The 27,473-nt window shown below is 41.5% G+C and overlaps 1 protein-coding gene across 1 annotated transcript; it reads right to left on the bottom strand.

The window, feature by feature from the left end:
• Nucleotides 1-10,203: 10,203 nt before the first annotated feature.
• Nucleotides 10,204-26,687, bottom strand: rhoub (ras homolog family member Ub). The gene is made up of 3 exons (XM_061827647.1): nt 26,243-26,687; nt 16,398-16,456; nt 10,204-12,895 (listed from the first exon to the last, which is right to left on the bottom strand). Exons 1-3 carry the CDS (start codon nt 26,460-26,462, stop codon nt 12,440-12,442), a joined length of 735 nt encoding a protein of 244 aa, XP_061683631.1. The 5' UTR covers nt 26,463-26,687; the 3' UTR covers nt 10,204-12,439.
• Nucleotides 26,688-27,473: the final 786 nt, after the last annotated feature.

The following is a 27,473-nucleotide window of genomic DNA, read 5'->3' as shown; positions in this document are numbered from 1 at the left end:
TTGCAACTTTACTGTACTGTATTTAGTTTGTAAAGGTGGCTGTTCTAGCGCATTCCGGTTTGATTGTTATCTGTCCTGCCCTCTTTCCTCAGTTTCACTGGCTGTGCTTAGTTCTGGAAGCAAAACTTCTGCTATTCTGTGATTCTTTCTTTCGTTAGTATGTCTTGTGCTGCTTTTAAGATTAGTTGAACCTTTATAGTCAGATCTCATTTGTCCACTTCTCTCATTTTGTCCAGTTCTGGTTTTGAATATCTATTCTGACGGAAAATGTTTGCCTGTTCTTCTACTTCAAGTAGTGTACTTACTTTTGAGAGTGTTACAAAACAGACCATTTGATCAAGAATAACAAAATCACAAGTCTTGGTGTAGGTGTCTCTTAATCAGGGCCAAAAGACATATTGCATCGCATTACGGCGGTTTAGGCAACAGTTAATCTCGAAGACAATGTATAAAGTGGAGCACAGTCTACGTGTCGGATTCCCTTCCCACCCAACGGACCTGACTGGCGTAGTTAATGTTCTTCCGTAATCCCACCCAGCAAGCTGCACCCCAGTCATCATTCCGGCAATTATCTGAATGGGAGCTGCAGGAATCCTTCAGTGACTCTTAAAGGTTCAAACGGATTACGAATCTGCACTTCAATCGTCAAGTCAAGGCAACATCATCTCCAAAGCGATTCTCAAAAATAATGCAAACACGTGGAGCAATGTAATTCAACAACCTTGTGGAGCATTACGGTGGATAGCGGCTACAGCGCAGCTGGCTTCTGACACCATTTTCTCCATCAAAAGTTAGATCTACAGCCCAGCAACGATGCAGGAAATATATACCTTTGGTGATAGTGAGGTCGTGCGGGTTATAGAGAAGTGCTAAATAATGTAATTTCACTGAAATCCAAGGCAAATAAATGATTTTAACAAGGTTCAGTAGTTTCTCCATCGAGCTATACAGGCAAACCAGCAATGGTGGGAATATCGCCCAACTGGCAGCAAGAATGAAGTGTTAAAACTTTGAAAAGGAGCTATGGTGTTGAGTTTGAGATAGTTTCATTAAATGCTGCCGACTAATTAGACCAACCAATGACTGCCAATGTATAAACCACAAATGCTGGTTTAGCCCATTATCTTGTCATAAAAGGGGCATTTAGCCACCATTTTCGGGTTTGTGGATAGGGAAGAGAAGTTGAATTATGGGTGGGAACACATTTACACACAATCAATGTCAGTGAAAGAGACGATCCTACGAAGCCACGATGAGAAAATTCTCTTGATTGAAATTGGAGGAGACATTAACTTGGACAGCCCATCCAAAAGTATAGTAATAGCTCTTGTGAACCTTTCGTTTTTCGGAAGACATTTGGTCCGGACATGGTGTATACAAGAGCAACACTTAAGCCTTTATTTCCAGGTGTTTACATCTAGATGTGACACACGACTTACCTTTTCTGCAACAGAATACCATATTTTTAGGTTAGCAAAAATATTCAAACAAAACCGAGGAGATTAAAGTAAATTACACCCAATATTGAGTTGCTTTAGGGAGTTATTCCCTTCAGTTTTTTCTTTAGCAAGTAAAATGCATGCTCGATAGGTTTTCTGTCTGTAAATTATTTTCGGTTTTCTAAAAGAAATTCCCACCTCATTTGATGACGAAGTCCTTTTTTTGTTTTGGCGGTCATTATGTTCCATCTAAACGATGATCTTCCTTTAAAGTATTACGAAGATTACGAAATCCATCGCAGAAAAAGCCCAAACCAGGACATCAGTTCCACAGAGTTTTTCCGAGAGATAATACGGTGAGAACAACTTGTTTTCTATCTACGGCAAGAATAAACCCTTTAAGGGAGTGTACATTTTGGCTCCCGTTTGGATTTACCAAGAAATCAGTTGTGCAGGAGTGGTAGTTTCATTAAACGCTGCCAACTAATTATACCGAGAACCGATTGCCAATCCATGAGCCACAAACACTAGTTTAGCCCATTATCATGTCATAAAAAGGCTTCTAAATATTTTATGGGCCAATTATTTGGGGGTTTGTGGATTAGGTTAGAGAATGTAGCCTTCAAACAGAGGAGAAGGTTTGAGAGGATAGGGACAGAGACGTCTACTTACTGAAATATTGTTGGAACGTGGAGCCTAGCTGACTGTACTTACTAATAATTTGGTCCTGCTCAACTCTCTGCTCGAAACAAGCGCGCGCACACCCAACACACATAGCCAACACACACACACACGCACACACACACTGAAACTGGACATCATAATCGTGTATCATCTGCCAGACAAGACACACTATAATTTCAGCGTCATGGCCATTTAATAAGCATAAGAGGACAAGACTCCATTCTTCCTTCGTCTACTGTCATATATTTTGGACCAAGCAATGAATAGAGGAGGGAGCAGGGGGAGTCTTTTGGAAGACATGAGAATCATCTGATCCAGTATAGATAGAAGTCCTGGTGCCAGCAGGACTACTGCAGCTAAATCTCTGAATGCAACTTGAACTTTTTCACTATAGTGACAGTTAGATATGACTAAAAAGTCGCTCTATATCCCTCAAGGTACTGATCTGCACTTAAGGACCTCAGGGGGCTCTATTTTTATTTTTATTTATTTTTTTTTTTTTTACTGTTTGTGTCTATTCCGTGACCAAACCTGGGTTTCCAGGCTGTGAAAATGGTACAGTGCATTGAAGTTTTAAAACCCTTAAAAGTTCTGGATTTAGATCATAATTTGGGTGGACTCTTTTCAGGCAGTACTCATGTGGAATACTGGTATTGCTCCTTCCTGTTTTGTTTAATTTCTTTTAGATTGATGACTGCCAAGAAGTAGTTTTCTTGGGAAAAAAAATCCTATATTTGGCACTCATGTGCCTGCAGTCCAGCTTTTCAGTCCATATGTTTAAGATTATTTGACAAAATGAAGCAGTGAGTAAAGATGCAGCCTGCTACACTAACGTCGACAGGGACAAATATTTACTTCTGCAAGTATAAACTACTCTTGTCTAGAAACGTGTTTACAGTACTGTGTTGGAGTTGTCGTATAGTTGGATGCATTTAAGGGTTCTGGGTACAAGTCTGTGCAGAGTCATTGTTTTAACAAAGACCAAGTAAAATTAAATTGTTCTGATAGCAATCTTGTCTATGCAGTGCACACAGTGAGGACAATAATACTTAATAATGCCGCAATATTGGCAAGCGACTTCTTCCGGTCCAGTCAGTGATTCATTTGCACCTCAAGAACTTAGTCCATTCTCATGAAGAGATGTTAAACTTCTTGATAGGGTTGCCAAGGGTGGGGGTCCGGCTTGATAAAAGCTGTGAAAGAAGCTCTCTAGGTTGGACCAAACCAGAAAGGTCATTTCTAAACAAAGGAGAACGCTTGATCCATCATCTGTCTATCACATTGTCCTTGCATCCCGACAGGCCTACGCCAATCTTTATGTAGGACATTCCTTTCACTAACAACAACACCCTACTGTGGACTACCATCATGCGATACACCCACTGATGTATAACTCCACACCAAAAATTTGGGACTGAAGACAAACATCAGTTTTTCAATACACTCACCTCATCTGTTGATCACGTCCAGTATTATTTCTGATGTTTTGTTGCATTCAAGATGTCGTGGTTAAAGCACAGAGCTCCCTTCCAAGTAGTTGACCTTGGTGCAGTTCCTACAAACAACAATTTGTTTTTGTAGAGATGCTATTTTGCATCCTGCTACTACGTACTTTCAAGGTGGCTTTGAGCAAGTCTTTTAATGGCTTCTGACATTGTGAGGACGACACTCATTGTACTTGAATCCACAATCAGTTGCTAATGGCCTAGTAAGCCAATAGACTGTTTTCAACTTATGTCACACACCTTCCGGTTTAGAACGCGATCGCCATTTTAGTGGCGTGAATTCGAGTAAACAAACTGTAACTAAGCAGGAATCATTTCAGAAAGGCGTATGAATGGGGGCGCGCTGCTATATTATCAGTTGCTCAAACGAAAATGGGCATCGTAAAGCGTCATTCTTTCAACTGCCGGCTGTGATCAGGAACCAGTGCGAGAAAACGGAGCAGTTATCTACCAAACTGCGACAACAGTGGCTGTCTCATATCAGCAGAGCCAATCGAGCAGCCAAGTCATTCCCTTATGTCAGAGTTTGCTCGGAGCATTTTGTTCTTGGTAAGTATTGGATACCTTTTAGCATTTCACACCTACTTAGCAATAACTAAGTTCTGTGAAGGAGAAGTATTCTTTAGGGCCAAGGGCCTACATAATACTCGTGTGTGAATGCAATGCATGTCTCCAAAATCTGTATTTTCTGTTTTATTATAACAAGTTTGCAAAAACGAGTGACCGCGCCGCTAGCTGTATTGCGAGTTGAGTTAAAAATGTAGCCGTGGAGGTGGAGAAAGAGGTGGGGGCTCCACTTGGGACTCATGCCGGTCGAACCTCTCTCTTTCCCTGTTGGTAACAAAAACGAAAATAATAATCTACACCTCTTTCGTTGGTATAATCAACATAATTTAACACAACGCTGACTGTAATCACGCGGTACATATTTAAATTGCATTGTGCGGTACACTAACCTTAGCAGTATGCTTACAATGAACCCTGCCATTGATGAAGTGGTTGTAGGCCTCCAGACCTTTGTAATTCTTTTGTTGATCAGTGGTATAAGTTCTTGTTGCGAAGAGGAGATAGTTGACAATGTCTGGATAGGTTCCCGATGCCCACAGTTCGAAATTCTTGCTCCATTTGGGTTTCTCCAAGGCATATGGGTCGATATTGTCGATCAGAGCACACTTCTTGTCGTAACGGTTTCTTGAAACAAAAACTAATGAGCATTGATTGATCCAAAGTCTTTTTAGCCATCATGCGTCACTTTTAACAGTCGTGCGAATATTTCTAAAACCCCGGTCTGTATGCAAAAGCATTAGAGTGAACAGCGCCTCAGTAGAGTGAACCCATCCAACACGGCCAGGTGTAGTCACATGAGCAAAAACAGTCTATAGGCTAGCCATTGCTGTGCAGCACCAAAAGGTCAATATAAAAAACAGCAACGTTTAGTACATTGAAGAAAGGATTTTTTTCCCATCATTACTACTATCATTGTTAAAACGACTGGTCGGACCTGAACTGACAACTTAGATGAGCATTTTGCAGGAGAACGATGCAAGTTAACATGAGTCCAGTGTGAGAAATACTATGCTGTAACTTGTGCTGGAATATGAACACAACCTCTGGTTCAACTCCTACCAGTCAACTTAGGCCTGCTACATACATAAAGATGTTTGGCTGTTTTGTACCAATTTTGACTTTTCCAACCAAGCACATCAAATCCCAGACTATCTTAAATCTTATAAGATTATCCTATAACATTGTCCTTAACTCTGATGTATGTTAAGAGTGGATTCGTTCACATTTTTATGTTGGAATCAGGTCCAAGCTGACATTCTAATATAATGACCGCGGTAAATATTTATGACCAGAGCTCTTCATTTGTGCGGCACGCCAACTTCTTCTCCCGAGTCATGACGCCGAGAATGGTGACGTGAAACGGAATGCAGCCATTCAAAGAGCAACCCAAGAGTGACGAACAGTGAAACAACCGTAATGAAAATAAACTTCTTACCTGATGTCATTTTATGGAGGAAAAGCGGATTCCCCCGATGGCGAGAAGGAATTTCCAAAGCCAGTCGTTTTTTTTTTTTTTGGGGGGGGTGGGGATAAGAGAACGCAATCACCATTTTACAAAACTCTCGACCACGGTAACTGTTGGGAAACATCAGCGCGTATCCGGAAGTGTTTATTCTTCAGTTGTGTAGGATCAAGTGAGACTTCGAGATCAATGGTGCAACCGAATCTCTCAAATAAAAAAATCTTCTTCTTTGCCTTTCGGCTTGACCCGTTAGGGGTCGCCACAGCGTGTCATCTTTTGCCATCTTAGCCTATCTCCTGCATCTTCCTCTCTAACCCCAACTGCCCTCATGTCTTCCCTCACCACATCCATAAACCTTCTCAGCCTATCCATTAACACTGCAAACAGGAAGGGGCTCAGAGCTGATCCCTGATGCAGTTCCACCTCCACCTTAAATTCCTCTGTCACACCTAAGGCACACCTCACCATTGTTCTGCTGCCACCATACATGTCCTGTACTATTTTAACATACTTCTCTGCCACACCAGACTTACGCATGCAGTACCACAGTTCCTCTCTTGGTACTCTGTCATAGGCTTTCTCTAGATCCACAAAGACACAATGTAGCTCCTTCTGACCTTCTCTGTACTTTTCCACGAGCATCCTCAAGGCAAATAATGCATCTGTGGTACTCTTTCTAGGCATGAAACCATACTGTTGCTCGCAGATACTTACTTCTGTCCTGAGTCTAGCCTCCACTACTCTTTCCCATAACTTCATTGAGTGGCTCATCAACTTTATTCCTGTCTAGAACCCACAGCTCTGATCATCCCCTTCTTCTTAAAAATGGGAACTAGAACATTTTTCCTCCATTCTTCAGGCATCTTTTTGCCCACTAGTATTCTGTTGAATAAATTGGTCAAAAACTCCACAGCCATGTCTCCAAATTGCTTCCATGCCTCAACCGGTATGTCATCAGGACCAACTGCCTTTCCATTTTTCATCCTTTGTAGTCCCTTTCTGACTTCCCCCTTAGTAATCATTTCCACTTCCTGGTCCTTCACACTTGCCTCTTCAACTCTTCCTTCTCTCTCATTTTCTTCATTCATCAACTTCTCAAAGTATTCTTTCCATCTATTTAGCACACTACCGGCACCAGTCAACAAATTTCCATCTCTATCCTTAATCACCCTCACCTGCTGCACATCCTTCCCATCTCTATCCCTCTGTCTGGCCAACCTGTAGACATCCTTTTCTCCTTCTTTCGTGTTCAACCTGGTGTACATGTCTTCATATGCCTCTTGTTTAGCCTTTGCCACCTCTACCTTTGCCCTACGTCGCATCTCGATGTACTCCTTTCGCCTCTCCTCAGTCCTCTCAGTATCCCACTTCTTCTTCGCTAATCTCTTTCCTTGTATGACTCCCTGTATTTTGGGGTTCCACCACCAAGTCTCCTTCTCCCCTTTCCTACCAGATGACACACCAAGTACTCTCCTGCCTGTCTCTCTGATCACCTTGGCTGTCGTCGTCCAGTCTTCCGGGAGCTTCGGTTGTCCATCGAGAGCCTGTCTCACCTCTTTCCGGAAGGCCGCACAACATTCTTCCTTTCTCAGCTTCCACCACATGGTTCTCTGCTCTACCTTTGTCTTCTTAATCTTCCGACCCACCACCAGAATCATCCTACATACTACCATCCTATGCTGTCGAGCTACACTCTCCCCTACCACTACTTTACAGTCAGTAACCTCCTTCAGATTACATCGTCTGCACAAAATATAATCTACCTGCGTGGTTCTACCTCCGCTCTTGTAGGTCACTATATGTTCCTCCCTCTTCTGGAAATAAGTGTTCACTACAGCCATCTCCATCCTTTTTGCAAAGTCCACCACCATCTGCCCTTCAAAGTTCCTTTCCTGGATGCCGTACTTACCCATCACTTCTTCATCGCCCCTGTTTCCTTTACCAATATGTCCATTACAATCTGCACCAATCACAACTCTCTCGCTGTCTGGGATGCTCAGAACTACTTCATCTAGTTCCTTCCAGAATTTTTCTTTCAACTCTAGGTCACATCCTACCTGTGGGGCATAGCCGCTACCCACATTATACATAACACCCTCAATTTCAAATTTTAGTCTCATCACTCGATCTGATACTCTTTTCACCTCCAAGACATTCTTAGCCAGCTCTTCCTTTAAAATAACCCCTACTCCATTTCTCTTCCCATCTACTCCGTGGTAGAATAATTTAAACCCTGCTCCCAAACTTCTAGCCTTACTACCTTTCCACCTGCTCTCTTGGATGCACAGAATATCAACCTTTCTCCTAATCATCATGTCAACCAACTCCTGAGCTTTTCCTGTGATAGTCCCAACATTCAAAGTCCCTACACTCAGCTGACGATGGATCCGGTTTCCTCTTCTTCTTTGTCTTCGACCCACAGTAGCTGAATTTCCACCGACGCCCTGCAGGTTAGCAGTGCCGGGGGCGAGCGTTGTTAACCCGGGCCACGACCGATCCGGTATAGGATTCTTTAGATGAACGCTCATATTTGTTTGGCACAGTTTTTACGCCGGATGCCCTTCCTGACGCAACCCTCTCCATTTATCCGGGCTTGGGACCGGCCTACAGATTGCACTGGTTTGTGCCCCCATAGGGCTGCATTTCTCAAATAAAAAAATACTAATAATAAATTAAGAATGGAAAAATCTCGTTGAGCTACAATGGAGCTCTACAAACAGCTAACGTTTGAATAAATTCAGCTAATGGTGATTTTGAAGTTACCTTTTATAGTGCTTCGCACATCAGTCAATTCTTTTGGGCTGGTAGAAGCTGACTCAGGCTTTGAAACCAGAGGGTCTCGGTTCAAGTTGCAACAAGTTGTAGTCTGCTTTACTGATTACTAATTGGCACTTTTCCATGGAATTTTTATGACTTGTTATTGCGTAACCTTTAATTGAATTCATTCTTGTTGGCCTTTGGTCCAATGCTCTCTGTTTCTGATTGTAAGCTTGAAATTTTGGATGTGGAGGGACCACATCATGAACTTCATTGGAAGCATTGCAAGGCAAGAGTGTTGCATTGCTAAAAAGACAGCTGGAGTTTGTTTATTTGACTCCAACAGTTTGAACTGAGTTGAATTTGTATTACTGTAGTAGTAACGAAGTGGGCTTTGGTGTAGTTGCTGCATATGTCCGCTTGTTGAAGGAAGGAGCTAGAAAAGTTTGTGACCAGGATGTGGAAATTCCAAGAGGATTTTGCGTGGTCTTATCGTGGTTCTGGAAACGTGCTTCGATGCTTCTGGGTTAGGATCTGCGTTGGTCAGTCAAGACTGTTATCTGGAATGTAAACTTGTGATGGACCTCTGCAAATATCCTGGTCTTTGTCATTCTACAGCACTATGTTCACCTCAGCTCTTTATGATCTTCAAGTATCTTTTCACTTGTCGGTAGACACTGGTTGGCGTAGATTCCTTCCAAGAAGTTGAACTGCATTGCGCATGACCCTCTGTGGTGCAATAGTGTGTTGAATTTCTGTATTGTTTTCAAATCGAAGATACTGGATTCAAAATCATACCAACCTGAGTATCTTTTACCTGGGCACTTTGGGCTCTGTCGTATCTGCAAACATTCTAAAGTTGGAACATCCCACTTGGTAATGACTTTGATGATTCGATTCCTTGAAGTTACTTGGACCGTCTTTAATGACTCGGAATTTGAAACCAGAGGATCATGGTTCAACATGCAGCTAGTTGCCAGAGACACGCTAATCTGCCTCCTGATTCCCTAAAAGATCTCTTCCCTGGACTTAATGACAATGAGACATTATTGTTGTTGTTTTCTATCCATTGTTTTGAATTATTACATTACTATTAGTACACTCCACTATTAAATTGAATCTGTCAAAAAATGAGTCTGTGGAGCATTCCCCGTAAGAGATGTTGTCAATCTACTGTTACTTTGCATTTTGCTGCAAGCTTTACCATCAGATGGACTGGGAGGACTCAAACCCAAAACCTTGAATCATTCTGCGTGCCTATGTAAACTTGACATTCAAAAAACATTCTGCAAAGAGAATTGGTGGGATTTTAAGACAACAATTTGTGTAACATCCAATATTAAAATGATTCTAGTGGTATGAAACCAAAACCTTCCTTAAAAGTGATACACCTCAACACCACACGTGTGATGCTGACGCTGAGGACGAGCACGGTCGCGGGCCGTGAAGCGGCCTAGTTAGCTTGCAAGCTAGTTGGTGGCTAGCCCCTCTCATGATGAATCGCAGGGTTGTACGCATGAACGAATCTGGACGTATTAGTATTTCATTGACTGCCGAGCAGTGCATTCTTTCAGCGCATTCAGTGGACGAGCCCACAACGTTCATTTTTCACTATTTTGGAGCCTTATTTTTTCCACTTTACCGTTGATTACCTAGACATTCATCTTCACCATTGGCAGTACTGTATTGTGATTAGTACAGCTGCTGTCCAAGCAGTTGACCCAGGTTTGATTGCCAGCCAGTGCAATGAGTTAACATTAGCGTTGAGAGATGTCACAGAGGCCCATGGAACTGTTAATAACAGTTTTACTACACACTGCATTGTAAATTTTATTTAAACAGGTCCATATACAGTATGGTGAAATTACTACAATAATTATGATCATCAGAGGCAATTTTGTTTCTGGAGGGAGCCAGAACCTTAGAAGTACATATTGTACATTGGAAAGTAATTTAACCACACATATCGTTTGTAATGTTCACACATTCATTTGCATTTAAGTGTCAACAGAAGTGTTTAAAATGTTTCACATTTTATTTTGTTCCATTGAAACAGCTCAACAAAATCATTTTGTTAAGTACCCCTTACATACTTGTATGGTGACATTACAAACATCATATTACAGGACATTTAGATATTTTTACTATGTAACATACATAACATGGCACAATCATGCATCTGCTTTGTAAATGATCAGTCCGAGGCCCAGAAGGAAGCAGAAAAAGAAACAGAACGTAAACGAATCAACGACTAGCTTCTGAAAAATAAGAAGCAAAGATACAAGTAAATTCTAGAATGAGATTCTTTGGTGCGAAACAGAGGAGAATCACGTCCTAAATGACAGAGACAGAGAATGAATGTGTACTGGGCTACCATCTTGGACTGTTTTAACCTTATTTAGCTGGTGGTGTCGCTGATAAAGCTCGAGTCTGAACACAGCTGGTCCAAAGGCCGCTCGTTGCATGTCATCCACTTAAGATACTGTTGGAACCGTTTGATGATGCAATTGACGGAGGTGCCACCCACGCTATGGCTGCAGCTTTTTTTTTTTTTTTCCAATGTTTGTTTATTTATTTATTTTGGGAAATAATAGTGAATTTTTTAGCCAACAAGTTTAACATGGCCATTTTGTTGATCAAAATTTAGTGTTTAAATTTGAATGTTTTTTTTTCTCGATATTTGGGGTGGTGGGGGGGGGGGTAGATGCGGACTTAAAAAAAATTTGGAAAGATCTGCGCGTTTCGGTTCAAAATCATTTGGTACTGTTTTGTCATTAACATTTTTTTTTTCACAATTTTAGCTATTTGATATATTTGGGTGAAAAAATGTGCAAAATTCAGAGGAAAAAAAACGTTTCAAAATTTGATCTTGTGTAAGATGAACAAAAAAACCTCTCTTAATAAGAGAAATCTTTTTATATTTTCAAAATGAAAATAAAAACTTTCTCCAACTAATTTTGATTTGAAAAACTAAAAATCACAACCCCAATCCAGGTTTTTCAGGTAAAATACGACAAAAGTTTGATATTGCCACTTCTTTCTTACTTTCACAATGATACAAACTTAATACATGTTTTGACTTTTTGTTTTAATCAATCAGTACATGCTGTTTTTGGATAGAGATAACTGGCTGTATTGTTTTGTGAAACTTTCGGGGAAAAAAATCCACAAAAAATTAATATTAATACTGTGGTCATTTCCTGATCAAAACATCCAACTTCTACGCTTATCCTCACTCGTTTAACGGTATGCTGGAGCCTATCCCAGTTCACTGTGGGCAAGGGGCAGGGCTCACCTTGAATTGGTCGCCAGCCAATTCCAGGGCGCATAGAAAACCATTCACACACACAAGCACACCTATGGACAATTTAGTCTTCAATGCAAATTGTTTTTATCTACAAAAAAAAAAAAAAAAAAGCCAAAATCTAGAGGCGCATTCTTATTTGACAGCTTCCAAGTGGACGTGACTGGCTGACTATTTGGTTTATTATGCTTAACATTTTTTGTCACTGTGCGGTCATTTCTCCGGCTGTGTTGCCTATTAAAAAAAAAAAAAGCTAATTTCCTCCAAGCTCAATGTGGTCATTTATCAAAAAAAAAAAAATTAAAGTCAAAATTTTGATTTAAATACTCAAAAATATACACACATTACCATCAGTCGGTGGGGACGATTGATTAGGTTGAACGATTATGAAAGCAGTAAAGCAACACAGGAGGTTTTCCAAACATCATCTTGAGAATGCAAGATGAAACAAGTTTTCATTTCAGCAAGTTGAATTTCAGTGTACAACGCAGACTATATCGTTTGAATACAGAGTATATATTGTCAGTTCATATGCTGATCATCTGGCTCCAGTTCACATTTGAGAATATAGTCGACGAAAGCTGCATCGTTTGCGGTTTGGTTGGACGCCGCTCTCATTCATGCGGTTGTTCTTTTAGACCCCCAGTCTCCAAGTAGAAAAAAGGAAAGGGGGGTGGGGGGGGGAATCACCAAGCGGTGCTCCACCAAGTCACTGGAAGTTCTACTGAACACACACATACTTCTTCCACCACGACTTGGAAAGCATCTTCATCTTATCGGCCGTGCTGCGCACCTTCCTCTCCCGGCGCAGCCTGCGTTCGCAATTGCGCAACCCCACGGCGATGGCGGCGTCGAACACCTCCTTCAGGTTCTTTTGCGTGAGCGCCGAGCACTCCACGTAGGTGACGGCGCCGATCTTGTCGGCCAGCGCGCGGGCGTCCTCCTCGGCCACGGGCCTCTCCTTCCGCCGAGCCAGCTCGATGAGCACCTTGACGTCCTGCCGCAAGTCGCACTGCGTGCCCACTAGGAGGACGGGCGTCAGGGGGCAACGACGCCCGATTTCTGGGACCCATTTCTCCCAGACATTCTGGAAGGATGCCGGGCTGACCACGCTGAAGCAGAGCAGCAGGGCGTCGGTGCGGTTGTAGCAAAAGTGACGCAGCTTGTCGAACTCGTCCTGGGGAAAAGCACGCATGCCATAATTCTTCTTGACAAGGAGTGAAAAATAACACTCAACAGATCAAAATGAAAATGTAGTGGCCCCCGCCTTCTCAAATTCTCATGTCATGCTCCAGTTTCCTGACTTTATGTTTAAGATCATTAAACCAATGTAACTATCAAAGAAAACTCAAGTTAACACAAGAAGCAGATTTTAAATTATGATTTTGTGTGTTCAGGAACCGACAAATACTGTATATGAAGCTTGTGGCCCTGCTTGAAATAGTAATCCCCCTCCCTGTGAAATCACGAATTAACTGTGACTAATCATATTTTTGGGCCTCCACCAATAGTTGACTTGGCCTTCCCATTGCGTGTTTGGTGTTGTTTATACAGAACAGTAACCAGAATTTCAGTAAATCTTCAAAGTTGGAAACTTCTCATGGGAATTACTGGAAGAGGCAGGGTATACCCTGGACTGGTCGCCAGCCAATCGCAGGGCAGATGTAAACAAACAACAATTGGCACACGCAATCACACCTAAAGGCAATTTAAAGTCTTCAATTGACCTACATGTATGTGTTTGGGAAGTGGGAGAAAACCGGAAAACCCCAGAGAGAAAACAAACAAGTACGGGTAGAACATGAAAACGCCACACAGGCGGGGCCAGAATTTGAACCCCGGTCCTCAGAACTGTGAGGCAGCTGTGCTAACCAATCGACCACTGTGCCGCCAACAAACATAGTTGGAGTAAAATATATTTTAGCATCATCCGGACGAGAAAGATTTCTGGCTACTACAGTGGCAGCTGTAGCTACTGTTCTAAAATTGTGACAAACCTATAGCATGTCAACATTATACGTTATCAAGCTAGCAAGGGCTGTTCATAAGACATCATAGTTTGGTTATTTTAAAAACATGTTATTCTTTCTTTTTAGCTTCAGTATGACAGTAGGCGTCAACTCTGAGCATCAATTAAACAACTTAAAGTCTTTATTTTTAATGAAATGTTCACTGTTTGCCAAACTGCTACTTATTGTGAGTTTCAGTTTCCTGACACCGCTTAGCATTTGCATCCCAAGTTTGCAATGGCAAGTCAAAGCAAAAATAAAAAAGCAAAATGACAGCTTGTATCTTGAAATACTGGGGTCAATAGTCCATCCATCCATTTTCTTAGTCGCTTATGCTCATAAGGGTCGTGGGAGTGCTGGAGGCTAACCCGGCTGTCAACAGCCAGTAGCCGGGGTACACCCTGAACTGGTTGCCAGCCAATCGCAGGGCACAAATAGACAAACAGCTGCACTCACAATCACCCTAGGGACAATTTAAAATATCCAATTAATGCACGTTTTGGGATGTGGGAGGAAAACCCACGCAGGCAGGGGGAGAACAAGCAAACTTGGACTGGGATTGTACCCGGGACAACACTATTCAGCTGCACCACCGTGCCGCCGGGGTCATTTGTATCTTGGGGAATTTTCTGGACACCTACCAGAAATTTTTCACTGCTGTGCAAGAAGGAGCAATAAGAAGAATTGGAAGACAGAAGGAAAAACGACTTGCCCATGACACTGGAAAAAAAAGATGCAGCACAAAAGGGGGCTCGGGGCTCAAGTGTCCTCTGTGAAGACGCCGAGTTTCTGTGACTGGACGAGCGCTTCACACCCCCTTAAACCCAGACAGATTAAAGTCATGGGCACTTTAACGCTAACCTATCGTCCTCCTCCTTGGTCTCACTAATCCCCCCTTTCGCCAAATGCATCTATCCCATCTCGTGTCCCCGCTGCCCCTTACCGTGCGGCTCACATGACGCCAGCCGCTCCGTCGGCAGAGTTCGTGGCGGAATTACATCAGTGTCGACTTGAATCCGCTCATATTTGCCCTTACACGTCAACGTGTGCGCGCGTGTTCGCTGCAGCTCACGACACGTTACGAGCTCGGTATGAGGAGAGGCTCAGTCAGAGACCCGGTGATGGCCGGCAGGCTTTATGCATATCAAATGTGCTGCTCCCAGGGCAGGGTTCATCACAGGGAGCTTACGAAACAAGGCTCCACGGATCCGCACTAAGCAACCAGGCCGTGATTCTCAACCCCTGCTCATGGTCCGACTTTTTCCCTTTCCGTGTTTGACGACGTGGAATTCATTCGTGGGGTTTAATTCTGCCAATGCAGCCATTATTGTAGAAATCAATGGCCGCACTATTTATGAATCAATGATTGCATAACTTGGTAATGTTTGATTCTATGCACGAGTAGTGGAGTGAATTTCTTTTTCATAAATGTAGCTCCACACATGGAAACACAGATGGACAAAAAGTACTTTGTTAGTATACACTTTGTAGATTTTAAATTCATTTTGTGGTTATTTATCTGTCCAGTATTTGTTCCGAAAACTCCACCAACTGCCGTTGATCAAGTATGTTCTAGGTAAGGATGCGGTTGAATATTTTCTTAATCATGTATCACCAATTAATCAGATTTAAATAAAGATTGAATTTTTTTTTTTTTAAACAAGAACATGGTCATGTCAATTCCAAATATTTTTGTACATTTAGTATAACCATCCCCATATTCTATTTTAGTATTTCCAATTTTGGAGTATTTTGTAAAGGTGTGGCCTGATCTGGTGAGTGATATGGGTGTCAACAAATGAAACTGTGCAAAATGAGATTTTGCTTCAACAATATCCATCCATCCATCTATCCATTTTCTGAGCCGCTAATCCCCACAAGGGCCGCGGCCTATCCCACCTGTCATCAGGAAGGAGGCGGGGTACACCCTAAACTTGTTTCCAGCCAATCCAGGGCAAATAGAATAAAACAAACACTTACATTAAAACCCATGGGCAAATTAGAGTCTTCAATTAACCTACCAGGCATGTTTTTGGGATGTGGAAGGAAACTGGAGAGCCCGGAGAAAACTCTCGCAGGCGCGGGGAGAACATGCAAACTCCACACTGGCAGGGCCGGGATTCGAACACCGGTCCTAAGAACAATGAGGCAGTTGTGCCTATATAGTCTGCTAAAGTCAAATGCCTGTAGTGTAAAATACAGTATACGGTAATATTGTTTGGCGATTATTTGTTTGTGATCTCTTTAATTGCATAATTTCATCACATTTCTTTGTTTATGAAATGCGCTGTCATGATGCAGTGAACTGATGACACACGAAACAATCATCTGCAAAGAATCTCCCAATGTTGTAACCGAACCAGTCGAGGCAAATGGCCACCCCACCCAAGTTCTTGTCACAGACGTGAAGGAGACCTACTTCTTTTTAGAGGCCCTGGATTCAATTGTAGTCTTAGTGAAAAAAGCTAGTGCAGTTTTACTACAACCGCAATAAAAACAATGTAGTGTCCATCAAAAGTAAACAAATGGAAGTCATTTAGATTCTGCGGGTCTACCAAATTGGAGCAGATTCGATTCATAGAGCCTCAAACCACCATCTTCATTTCAAGCAGGCCTAGGACCATCTCATTGGTCAGGGGATGTTTGTGTGTGTGTGTGTGTCGAACTCACCTGTCCCGCAGTGTCACACAACTGTAGTCGAACTGGGTTTCCGTCCACCTGGACCACAGCTATTGGAGTACATAGAAGACACTGAGATCAGTTGGATTCAGATAGGAACACACACACACACACACACACACACACACACACACACACACACACACACACACACACACACACACACACACACACACACTCGGACCGCCGCTGGGGTAGTTTGCACTCAACGGGCGGGTTTTTGACACAGTTCCAAGAGCAGAGAGCAGATTTTGTTTGTTCAGCGTGACTCTTCCACTGGGCCTCATTTTGAAAAGTGTGTGAGTCATCCGAGTTTGAACGACGAGGTCATTTGTTCTTCCAATACAAAGCAACGGGCACATGGAAACGTTTACATACAATAGGCCCATGGGGGGGTGCGAGTATGTGTGTAGTCGCTTATATGCACCTGATCAAAGCCTCGGCTGCAGAGCGCCACCCTCACCATAGCACAAACAAAGCAGCATATGGAATGACTAGAACACCAAGGCCAATCCATTAAAAAAAAAAAAAAAAAAGTTTATACTTATGTATTTTCAAGTGACCCATCTTTGCCATTTAAAATGAAAGCGCTCACATTCAGAATGGAGGCGAACAACAAATTCTATAAAACATTAAGTGAGTGGATCAACTGCAAAATGGCTGGTGTTAATTCTCCGGCCGGACTGTGATGACACCCATTATAATTACTCTGAAAATAATTTATTTCCAAAAAAAAAAAAGGTTGCAAAAAAGCCTTACTATTCTACTGAAAATTCAGTCAAATAATAGAGTATTGTGATAAACTGTATTTATACTTGATTAAAGAGCAATTATGAATCTATAAGAAAAAAGACATTGTAATTGTTTTCGTCATTTTTTTTCTTATATTCACATAGTGCATTGCAGCAAACAGTATTTTCTTGTCTGGAAAAATTTTAAGTGGCACATTTCCACCCAAATACGTTTCAGTTTAATCTTTGCAATAGTTTGGTCTCAAAAAGATAAGGCATTGACTACAAAGAGGAATTTACAGCCCCTGTGCCTTCAGCTTCCATTTCATCATGTGACATAATAACAGCGCATTTATGAGCTTAGACCAGCTGAAATATGAGTAAGATCAACATTCTTAATGCTACTAGACGTTTTTGCATGTGTTCAAACTAAAATGAAGACAAACTCAAGAGGAAACAAATATTTCCTTTACTTCTCTGATCATTTATCTGTTTTGCGTACAGGAGGCATTTTACTTTTTAAGTTGATCACCTTTGCCACAATTTTCACGTATAAATCTCAAAATGTAGCCTCTTACTTACATCTCACCATGTTTACACTGATCAAAACTTTGAAGTACTCAAACTACACGAGTACTCGCTGCAGCCCTACTTGTAACTAATAATTAGTATCTCAAATTATCTTTCTCCATTGAAATGAATGAATATTCCATTAATCTGTTCCAGCTCACCCCGACACCCCCAAGAAACATTGAGTACGTTTTTTTAATAAGATAACATCACCCTATAAAATTGTACTTCATTAAAGCATACAGCAATGACATATCTCAGTTGTAAATAAGCCAACTATTTTCGCCACGTTTTTTTTTTTTTTTTTTAACTTCAATTTGTGCAGATCTTGGCCACCTAGGAGCAGTATAATACAGACAAATGGACATGTAGTACATGAAGCCAGTCAAAACTCTCCACTAAAAGACAGTATTAGTAATTCAGTGTAGAAAGAATACACCATAATTTCTGGACTATAACACGCACCAGATTATAAACCTCACCCAGTGGATTTTCAAAGGAAAAACCATTTTGTACATACATAAGATTCACTTGTCTATAAGCCGCATGTGCCCACAATGAAACATGAGCTATTTACAAAGAAAGATGGTACACAGAGTTTTCAAAGTTTTACCAATATACCTTAGCTTTTCTTTTCAAACAGTGCCTGTGACGCAGCAGTAACACAGCAGCAATACGGTAGTAACACAGCACCAACAGGGCTGGGTGAAAAAAGCATACCGGTAAAAGTCACTGAGATGCGGAAGTAACAGCAGCAACACGGTTCAGGCTACCTGCTTTTATTACCTCGGGAAGCTTTATTCATCTTTTTACATTGCTCCAGTTCTTCCCGCTCCCGTTTCCAGCGTCTCACCATCGATTCATTTATGCCAAGTATACGTGCAGCAGCTCTGTTTCCTTCATCGGCCACCTTGATTGCTTTTAACTTGAACGCTACTTCATATGCATTTATTCTTGCATTTTCCATGATGAGGGTCTGTTCACGGTAGCTTTATTCATGCACAAAGCGCGAAGTTACATTAAACTTGTGTCTTCCTCAACACATATGTTCCACCTGTCTCACTCTCACCTTTTCTGCTCGAACGCCCATGGCGGCCATTAGGAAAATATGCATAAATTAGCCGCATCATTGCATAAGCCACAGGGTTGAAAGCGTGTGTACAAAAGTCGCGTCTCATAGTCCGGAAATTACGGTATACTTGTAACTATTTTTGTATCAGAGTACGTAAGTCGATACGCCATTTGTGTTTGAATACCTCTTTTTGAAGGGTCATGACACAGCAACACCGATGCTATGTGAAAGCTGTATGATTGTTTCCAATAAACAACAGGTAAGTCTGTTGTATTTAGTTTGACAGTAAAGCTCTACTGGGAGCGACAATAGAAAGCTTCAAGCCCGCTCACTAATTAAGAGGGTCACTGGTGAGCTGGAATCTTTCGGAGAGGGATTTTCACCCTGGAGCCTTAACAGCCAGTCACAGGTCATACATAAAGAACCATTCACAACCACATTTACACATATGGATCATTTCGATCACAGGTGTCAAATTAAAGGCCCGTTGGCCAGCTGCAGCACACTACATCATTTTATGTGGTCCGCGAAACCAAAATCATGTTCATGACCCAGCCACGACCCATCTTCAATGCTCTGACTGAGGGAAAGAGGTTGAAAACACCCCCAAAGCATGATGCTACCGCCCCTGTGGTTCACAGTAGGGATGGTGTTCTTGGGTGGAAGTCATTATTCCTCTTCCTCCCAACACGGTTAGGGGAATTATGACCAAAAAGTTCTATTTTGGTCTCATCTGACCACAAAACCTTCTCCCATGACTCCTCTGTATCAACCAAGTGGTCATTGGCAAACTTGAGACGAGCACTGATATGTGCTGGTTTAAGCAGCAGAACCTTCAGTCCCATGCGTGATTTCAAACCATGACGTCTTCGTGTATTATCAACAGTCACCTTGGAAACGGTGGTCCCAGCTCTTTTCAGGCCATTGACCAAGTCCTGTCGTGTAGTCCTGGGCTGATTCCTCACCTTTCTAAGGATCATTGAGACCCCACGAGGTGATATCTTGGATGGGGCTCCACCCCGATTGAGATTGACCGTCATGTTTAGCTTCTTCCATTTTGTAATGATTGCTCCAACAGTGGACCTTTTTTTCAACAAGCTGCTTGGCAATTTCTCCGTAGCCCTTTCTAGCCGTGTGGAGCTGTACAATTTTGTCTTTGGACAGCTTTTTGGTCTTGGCCATGTTACAAGTTTGAGTCTTACTGATTGTATGGGGTGGAATGGTGTCTTTATGCAGCTAACGACCTCACAGGTGCATCTGATTCAGGATAATATATGGAGTGGAGGTGGACTAACAAGTCTTTGAGGGTCAGAATTCTAGCTGATAGGGAAGTGTTCAAATACTTATTTGCAACTGTATCACACAGATAAATCACTAAAAAAAAAATCATATATTGTGATTTTTGGATTTTTCTTTTTAGATTATCTCTCTCACAGTGGACATCCTCCTACGATGAAAATTTCAGACCCTTCCATGATTTCTAAGTGGGAGAACTTGCAATATAGCAGGGTGTTCAAATACTGATTTTCTTCACTGCAATTTGGTGATTAAACATTCATATGGTTTCACTGTTCTAACAGCCCTCTGAGGGAAATCATAACTGTAATGCGGGCTGAGACAAACATGAGTTTGAGACCCCTGATACAGATTAACCTGAGAAGTTTGTTTTGGGAATAAAACCCATGCCAAGTGTAGGGAAGGCTGAAGCTAAACATGAACCTGTGAAATGTGAGGCATAGGTACGAACCAGAATTGATTTTTCTTCAGTTTGTGTGTGCTCTTTTATACTGATAAAATAAAAGTAATGAGTTTGATTTGTAGTTATTTTACGGTGTTATCATTTGACATACGATACAGTACTTTGGAGCGCATCTGCTGCAAACTCCTCTTTATTATCCCCATCTCGCCCTCAAACACCTCCGCCTCTCGACGGCACCTGCGACGTTGTGCAACTCCTCTCAAGTCAGCTTTCTTCACAAAAAAAAGAAAAAAAAAATGGAATGATCCCATTCGTTCAGAGGAGGCCTAAAAGAAATGACATCATCACAATGTGATGCCCCCTATCTTACCCCCTTCGCTGCTACCCCCACCACGCGTACAATCAGTCTCTGTCAAGACAATCTGTGCCTGTGAGCCTCATTGACAGATGCAGAGGAGAGCGCCCACAGGTCAAGGCCGACGATGACGACAACAATGGGCCTGCTTGTGCAACCCAAAACCTGACATTGAGCCACTGAGTGGGTCTTTGTGGTTTCTATTCCCACACTTTAGTGTTTTTTTTAAATGTGGATTTGTGGCAGCCAAGTTGGATTTCAAAGCTCGTTAGCGTGGAGTCGGCTTTACACAATCATGATTTTTGGGGCCGATCAGCGGGTTTAAAAAAAAACAAAAGAAAAAAAAAAAAACAACCAATCCAATCACAAGATGGAGCAATGTGTCTATTTAAAGGACTTGTTCCTTTACTGTAAACACTTGTGTACTGCATAGAGAGTACTTTCAAAAGTATGCTTGATTAAAGTCACATAAAATATGTGCCTTCACTCCATATAACGTTGGAAATTAGTGCTCTCGTCAGGTCATGGATTCTAATAAGTCAGGTCAAACCAACAATATAATATAAAAAAATATTGGGTGCTAACTTACCGTAATCAAATTATTTTTAATAAATTACTTCACACAGACCAAAACTTAAAAGAGTATGATTTGCCATAATGCCAGCATGTTTACGTAGAAGCATTAGTGCTAACACTAGCTTGCATGGTTAGTACATAAGGTTTTACTGCGAGCGGTATCGTATTAAAAGTATGTGAACATACGTCATGCGATCCATGAATTAAAGTCCTTTCATGAGCGTCGGTGACCACCAACACACTTTACTCCCCATTTTGTTCCTATAATACACACTTTCTCCATTGTTGTTCTCGTCGTCATGGTACGAGGTTATCCGGTAGCGTTTAGGTTGACAAGATAAAGCAAAAAAAAGATCACAGAAGACTGGATGCAGTGACGTCATTGATCGGCTCGGCGAATTATGACATGAAAGTCCATCAGCCGATCAGCATAAAATGCAAATTATCGGCAGATACCGATCGAGCCAGTCAGTTCAGTGTTAAGTGTAGTGTGGAGCCTGGAATGAGAAGCTATCAAATAGTTCGAGAATCAATTACACTACAGAGTAACGTGATTAAAAAAAAAAAACAAAACTGCACGTTTCAGGAGGAGAGGGGGAAAAAAAAGGAGCAGAAAGTAAGCTTGGTGCAGTATCTGCTTCGGTAGATTGAGTAAGCGAGAATGAGTAGTCTTCAGTTATTTGGAGGTATTTTCGCTGCATAAAAGAAAACTTACAACAGAGTTTTGTGCAGGACTTGAAGAAAAAATTGCTACAATGCAAGGTAAAAATAAACGTTACACCATTTAAAACAACATCACCGCATACTACACGAGAAGTGTAGTGCAATGACAATAAAATGGTGCGACTTCTCGTGGCACACATGCCTGCTCAGCGATGGTGTCGATATGTGCCCTGCGACTGAAGTTAACTGGGAGAAGCTCCAGGACTCCATGAACTTGTGAGGATAAGATGCTTGGCGAATGGATGGATGGACTTCCCGCTCATCCCAAGGAGTGCCCGAATAAAGTTCGACTGCTGACGTGTTCAGTAACGTGACAAGTCGACGTCCACCAGGCACAGAGAGATTATAGATGCTGACAACATAGCAAAAGATATATTCATATATACTCATATACTCCCAGACTGTGACTCTATATTGTAATAAAAAATAAATAAACTGAATTTTCTATGAAACCATAGTGATATCGCTATTACAACATTATCCAGATATCTGGCATGATTATCAAGATATGAAATATTGTTATCGCCCAAACCGGTGCAAAAGCAGTGATTAGGTCAAAATGATTTAAACGTTTGTTCCAGTTGCAACTATTTTGCATATGTCGCCCCGCCTCACCTGTACTGCTCCACACAAGAAAAGAACGTGAGCAAGCAGGACATGGTCCAATCTTACTTTTTGACAGGAAATATTGACCAGCTGAGCTATGCAGTTTGATCCCTCTTTTTATGATATCTAATTGTTGAACATCCATTCATCCACCCTTTTTCTGTTCCGCCTGTCCTCACAACATTAAAAATGTTCATTTATCAATGATGTTCAGATAAGTATCACAAATGAGTGGAAACACTTATTTTCACAGTATATATATAAAGAAAAATGTTTTTTTTTTTTTTGGACTACAGGTATCAAATATTTTTTAAGTTGAGCATTCAAAAGATGATCCTGTTGATTTGTTGACTCAAAATGGATTTTGCATTATTCAACAATAAGGTGAGGAAGTGTTATTTTTTTTCCTCTGGTATCATCAAGAGGATATCCAGTCATACATACTACAGTAGTACCTGACTTTCAGTTTTTATGGTAAATGTGGAGTTTGGGCTGGTGAGTGACATGGACGTCAGGAAATGCTAGAGTCGAGTTAGCTGGCTAACCAGTTAAGTCAGGCTACGTGTTGACTTGTCTCGGTATGATTTGAGCCATCCGTTCAGCGGCTCGGGTAGAAATCAATGTTATATTTGTTTTTTGTTTGTTGTTTTTTTAGGTAGCTGTAGCGAAAGTTTTACAATTGAGACAATTTAACTCTGGAAGGCGCATTTCTATTCTTGTGGAAATAATAGCTTCCAAATCCAAACAAAGTGATAAAAAAAAATAAAGCCAAAGGTCACGCTGGCTGCATGTAATTATTGACAATGTACAAATCACTTTCATGTACGGGTCAAGTCGCAATGGACTGCTAATGTTTAAGCAAACAAAAGCTTGCAGGGACGCATTTGGGTAAAGTGGTAACAACGTCAGAGAGAACATGAAATAAAATCCACACACAAATATGGACAAGGAAGAAAAAAGAAACACGCCTTATCATCATTACTATGGAACATGGAACAAATTTGGGTGGGTACTCCTCTCACAGTGTCAGACAGGTAAAAACACATCACCTCATGTCTGCCAAGAACATGATTACGGTTTTAAATATCCAATAACTGCGAAAAAGTACACCCGTGTAACTTTACAGGTTACAGACCTCTAACCATTCGCACCGTCACCGAGTAGGAACTGAACCTGCATACGGTGGTACTTTGAGAGACTGACAGACTGACTAACAGAATACAAAACAACATACATACAGTAAGCTAACGAACCAAGGTAAAGGTTGAAAAATACTGAAAGTAAATGAAACTATACAGATGGATGGATGAATGGATATTGTAGACATGATTTTACAATCTAACAAGTCACACCAAAAACCCTATAAATATTACAAAATATATTTTCAAGCGGTTCCATGCAGATATCCGTGTTTCACTTCTAAATACAATAAATATTTAAGCAGTGCTTAAAACATAATGCAAAGACTTGGGAATATAGATGTATATTGTATAGCTAAAACACCGTTTTAGCTAAACTGTGACATCACAGCGGGGAGAATACATTCAGGCGCAAGTTCCCTCCCCCACTATATAAGTCCAAAGTGATGTCATTTCATTTGGCTGTGCTGCTCAGTTGTGAGTTAGCCATGTTTAGCTCCTATAAGCCTCATTTACCCCTCCAGCATGCAGTTCGCAAACTTGCGATGGCGACACCCTGAAAATTAGTGTTCGCTGGATGCCAAATTTTACAGAAGAGCTCTGTGATATTTTTTTAAACTTCCCCAAATATAAAATTTAAAATAAAGCGATGCATTGACTTTTTAAAGACACACTCAGATGGAGAGCTGAGCGACAACACAACCACTTTGCAGAGCATACTTCACAATGGATCATTTTGCCAACTTTCACCAGAGACAACATGGCATTGTGGGTAACTTTATAGCAGTAAATATGGCAGTGCTGACTATCCAACCCCCCTCCCGTCCCGCTGTCATCAGGCACCATGTTCCGCTGCAACATTATGTCACCAACAACAAAAATTGAGTTGTTTGGTTATTTTTGGAATTATAGTCCAAATTATCATTCAATTTCAAAGATGAGCGTCCTCACGTAATTTTGGATCGTATAAACTGTGACTGATAGCAGAGATGTGTCCCTTATTAAAGTTTTGAAACACAATTTTATGTACATTCATTCATTTTATGAGCTGCTTATCCTAACAAGGGTCGCAGGAGTGCTGGAACCAATCCCAGCTATCATCAGACACAAGGCGGGGTCCACCCTGAACTGGTTGCCATCCAATTGCAGGGCACATAGAGACAAACAGCCACAATCACAATCACACCTAGGGCAATTTAGAGTGTTCAATTAATGTTGCATGTTTTTGGGATGTGAGAGGAAACCGGAGTGCCTCCCTCGTAGTTCAGTGGTTAGACCACTGGTTTGGTAAACCAGGGGTTGTGGGTTCATATCCCACTGGGGCCTCCACTCCCTGAGAAGGGTTGAGTCAGGAAGGGCATCCGGCGTAAAAATTGTGCCAAACATACTGTGGCGACCCCGAAAAGGGACAAGCCGAAAGAAACTCTCGAGGAAACCGGAGTGCCTGGAGAAAATCCACGCAGGGACGGGGAGAACACACAAACTCCACACAGGCGGGGCCAGGATTTTAACCCCGGTCCTCAGAACAGTGAGGCCAACACTCAAATCAATTGTGCCACTGTTCCACCATTCTATAAAATACACATATAAATCTGTGTGTGTACTAATACAAAAAGATTTTAAAAAATGATAAAAATGAGAATAAAATACAAATCTGGACAAATAAATTCTTATAAAATCATTTAAAATTATATCAAAATGACAAAAAATATTAGAAAGAAAACCAAACCAACCAGACCCAAAACAAATATTGCACAAAATAGAGAAAATATTAGGAATAAATAAATACCACACAAATGCAAATTGCTGGAATAATTTAAATATTTTCAAATTATATAAAATATAGAAAAAATACTGAAAATGATACAAGTATATTAGAAAAATACACAAATGTGGGGAAAATTAAAAAAATATTCTGAACGTAAACTATGAGGTATCATGACATGGCGAAAAAAAAAAAAAAAAAAATATATATATATATAATATATATATATATATACATACACACAGAGATTACCCAGGTAAAAGTGGTGATTCCAAAAGACCGGTGAATTGCTAGACTTCATTTAAAAAAATTTTATCCAGTAGATTTGTTAAATTCATTTTTATTGTGGTTAACTTTTTATTCACACATAATCTTTCATAATGTTCTGTAATGGGTATTCAACTCATTTAAAGAGAATCATTATTTCGCTAAATTTTATTTTGTCATCATTTTATATTTAAGTGCAGAATACTCAACCTGAGCATAATGTTAGTGGCCTAGAGAAGTATTCAGTATGTCTGTGTTGGGGGACACAAAGCGAAAGGTCGATGGAACGAGAGATTGGAAAATGAAAAAGTGATATGAATTCCTTGATCTTACCCGAGAAGTCGTCAAAGGCGGTGGGCACGTATTTGGTGGGGTATCCGTTGGTGGTGTAGCTGACCACCAGGCTGGTCTTGCCCACCGCCCCGTCGCCGAGCAGGACGCACTTGAGCAGCCGCTCGTGAGGTTGCCCCGGCCGGCCACTTTGGGCTTTGTGAGGCGGCACCGGCGGAGCTATGGTCGGATGGTACTCCATGGCGGCTGAACGGGGGGACATTCAAAGGAGTCGCTCGGCCGGCTCCGACATGAGAGCCGTGGCGTCCCACGTTTGAAACAAACAAAGAAACAAATCAACAAAAGCGAGTGCTTTCCCAGGACAAACACGTCGAAACTTAAGGGAATTTGCTCATTATCGCAACCAAACGTGGACTGACCAAACTCGAAATTCTATCGCGTGTCTCTTATGAATCTGGCTTTTATACGCTCGGCTCCTTTGCATAACCCCGCCCACTTCACCTTTTTAGACCCGGGCACAACACAAGCAATGAAAGAACACCCAGAAAGAATTATGAATTTTCACAAGCCATCTTAATCTCAATTGTCCATTTTAATTCTTTTTCCTGTTCCTTTTTTTTTTTTTACTACTCTCACAGCCACGGAGTGAGCTAGTTTAACAGCTAACTCCATATGGAACGTAGCTGCACGGTGGTACAACTGGTTAGAGCGGTGGCCTCACAGTTCTGAGGAGAAGGCTTCAAATCCTGGCCCTATTTTTGTGGAGTTTGCATGTTCTCCCCGAGCCTGGTCTGTTTTATCCCGGCACTCCGGTTTCCTCCCACATCCCAAAAACATGCAGTCATTGGAGACTCTAAATTGGTGTGATTGTGAGTGTGACTGTGGTCTGTCTCCATGTGACCTGTGATTGGCTGGCGACCAGTTCAGGGTGTGCCCCGCATCCTGCCCGATGACAGCTGGGATTGGCTCCAGCACTCCCGAGACCATCGTGAGGATAAGCGGACTGGTGGACGTTAGATATGTTGAACACTGGACTTTTGTCAACCTCTTGTGGCCAAAAGTAGCAGCGCAGCAAGAATTGAATCCCTTTCGCAGACAGTTTCAAAAAGAATGAAACTTTTCGCTAATCCAGGTGAGACCGTTAAATGAAATAAAATTTGAACCCACACGACTGTACATAACTAGTTAATATACAGGTGCACTACAATAAAGTGTATTTAATACAGTAATAGTAAAGCAAACTGAAAGAGAAACTCGTGTTATATTCATTACA

The sequence above is a fragment of the Syngnathoides biaculeatus genome, chromosome 8 (assembly GCF_019802595.1).
Source record: "Syngnathoides biaculeatus isolate LvHL_M chromosome 8, ASM1980259v1, whole genome shotgun sequence".
NCBI lineage: Eukaryota > Metazoa > Chordata > Actinopteri > Syngnathiformes > Syngnathidae > Syngnathoides > Syngnathoides biaculeatus.
This window is presented reverse-complemented; position numbering and strand designations above follow the sequence as displayed.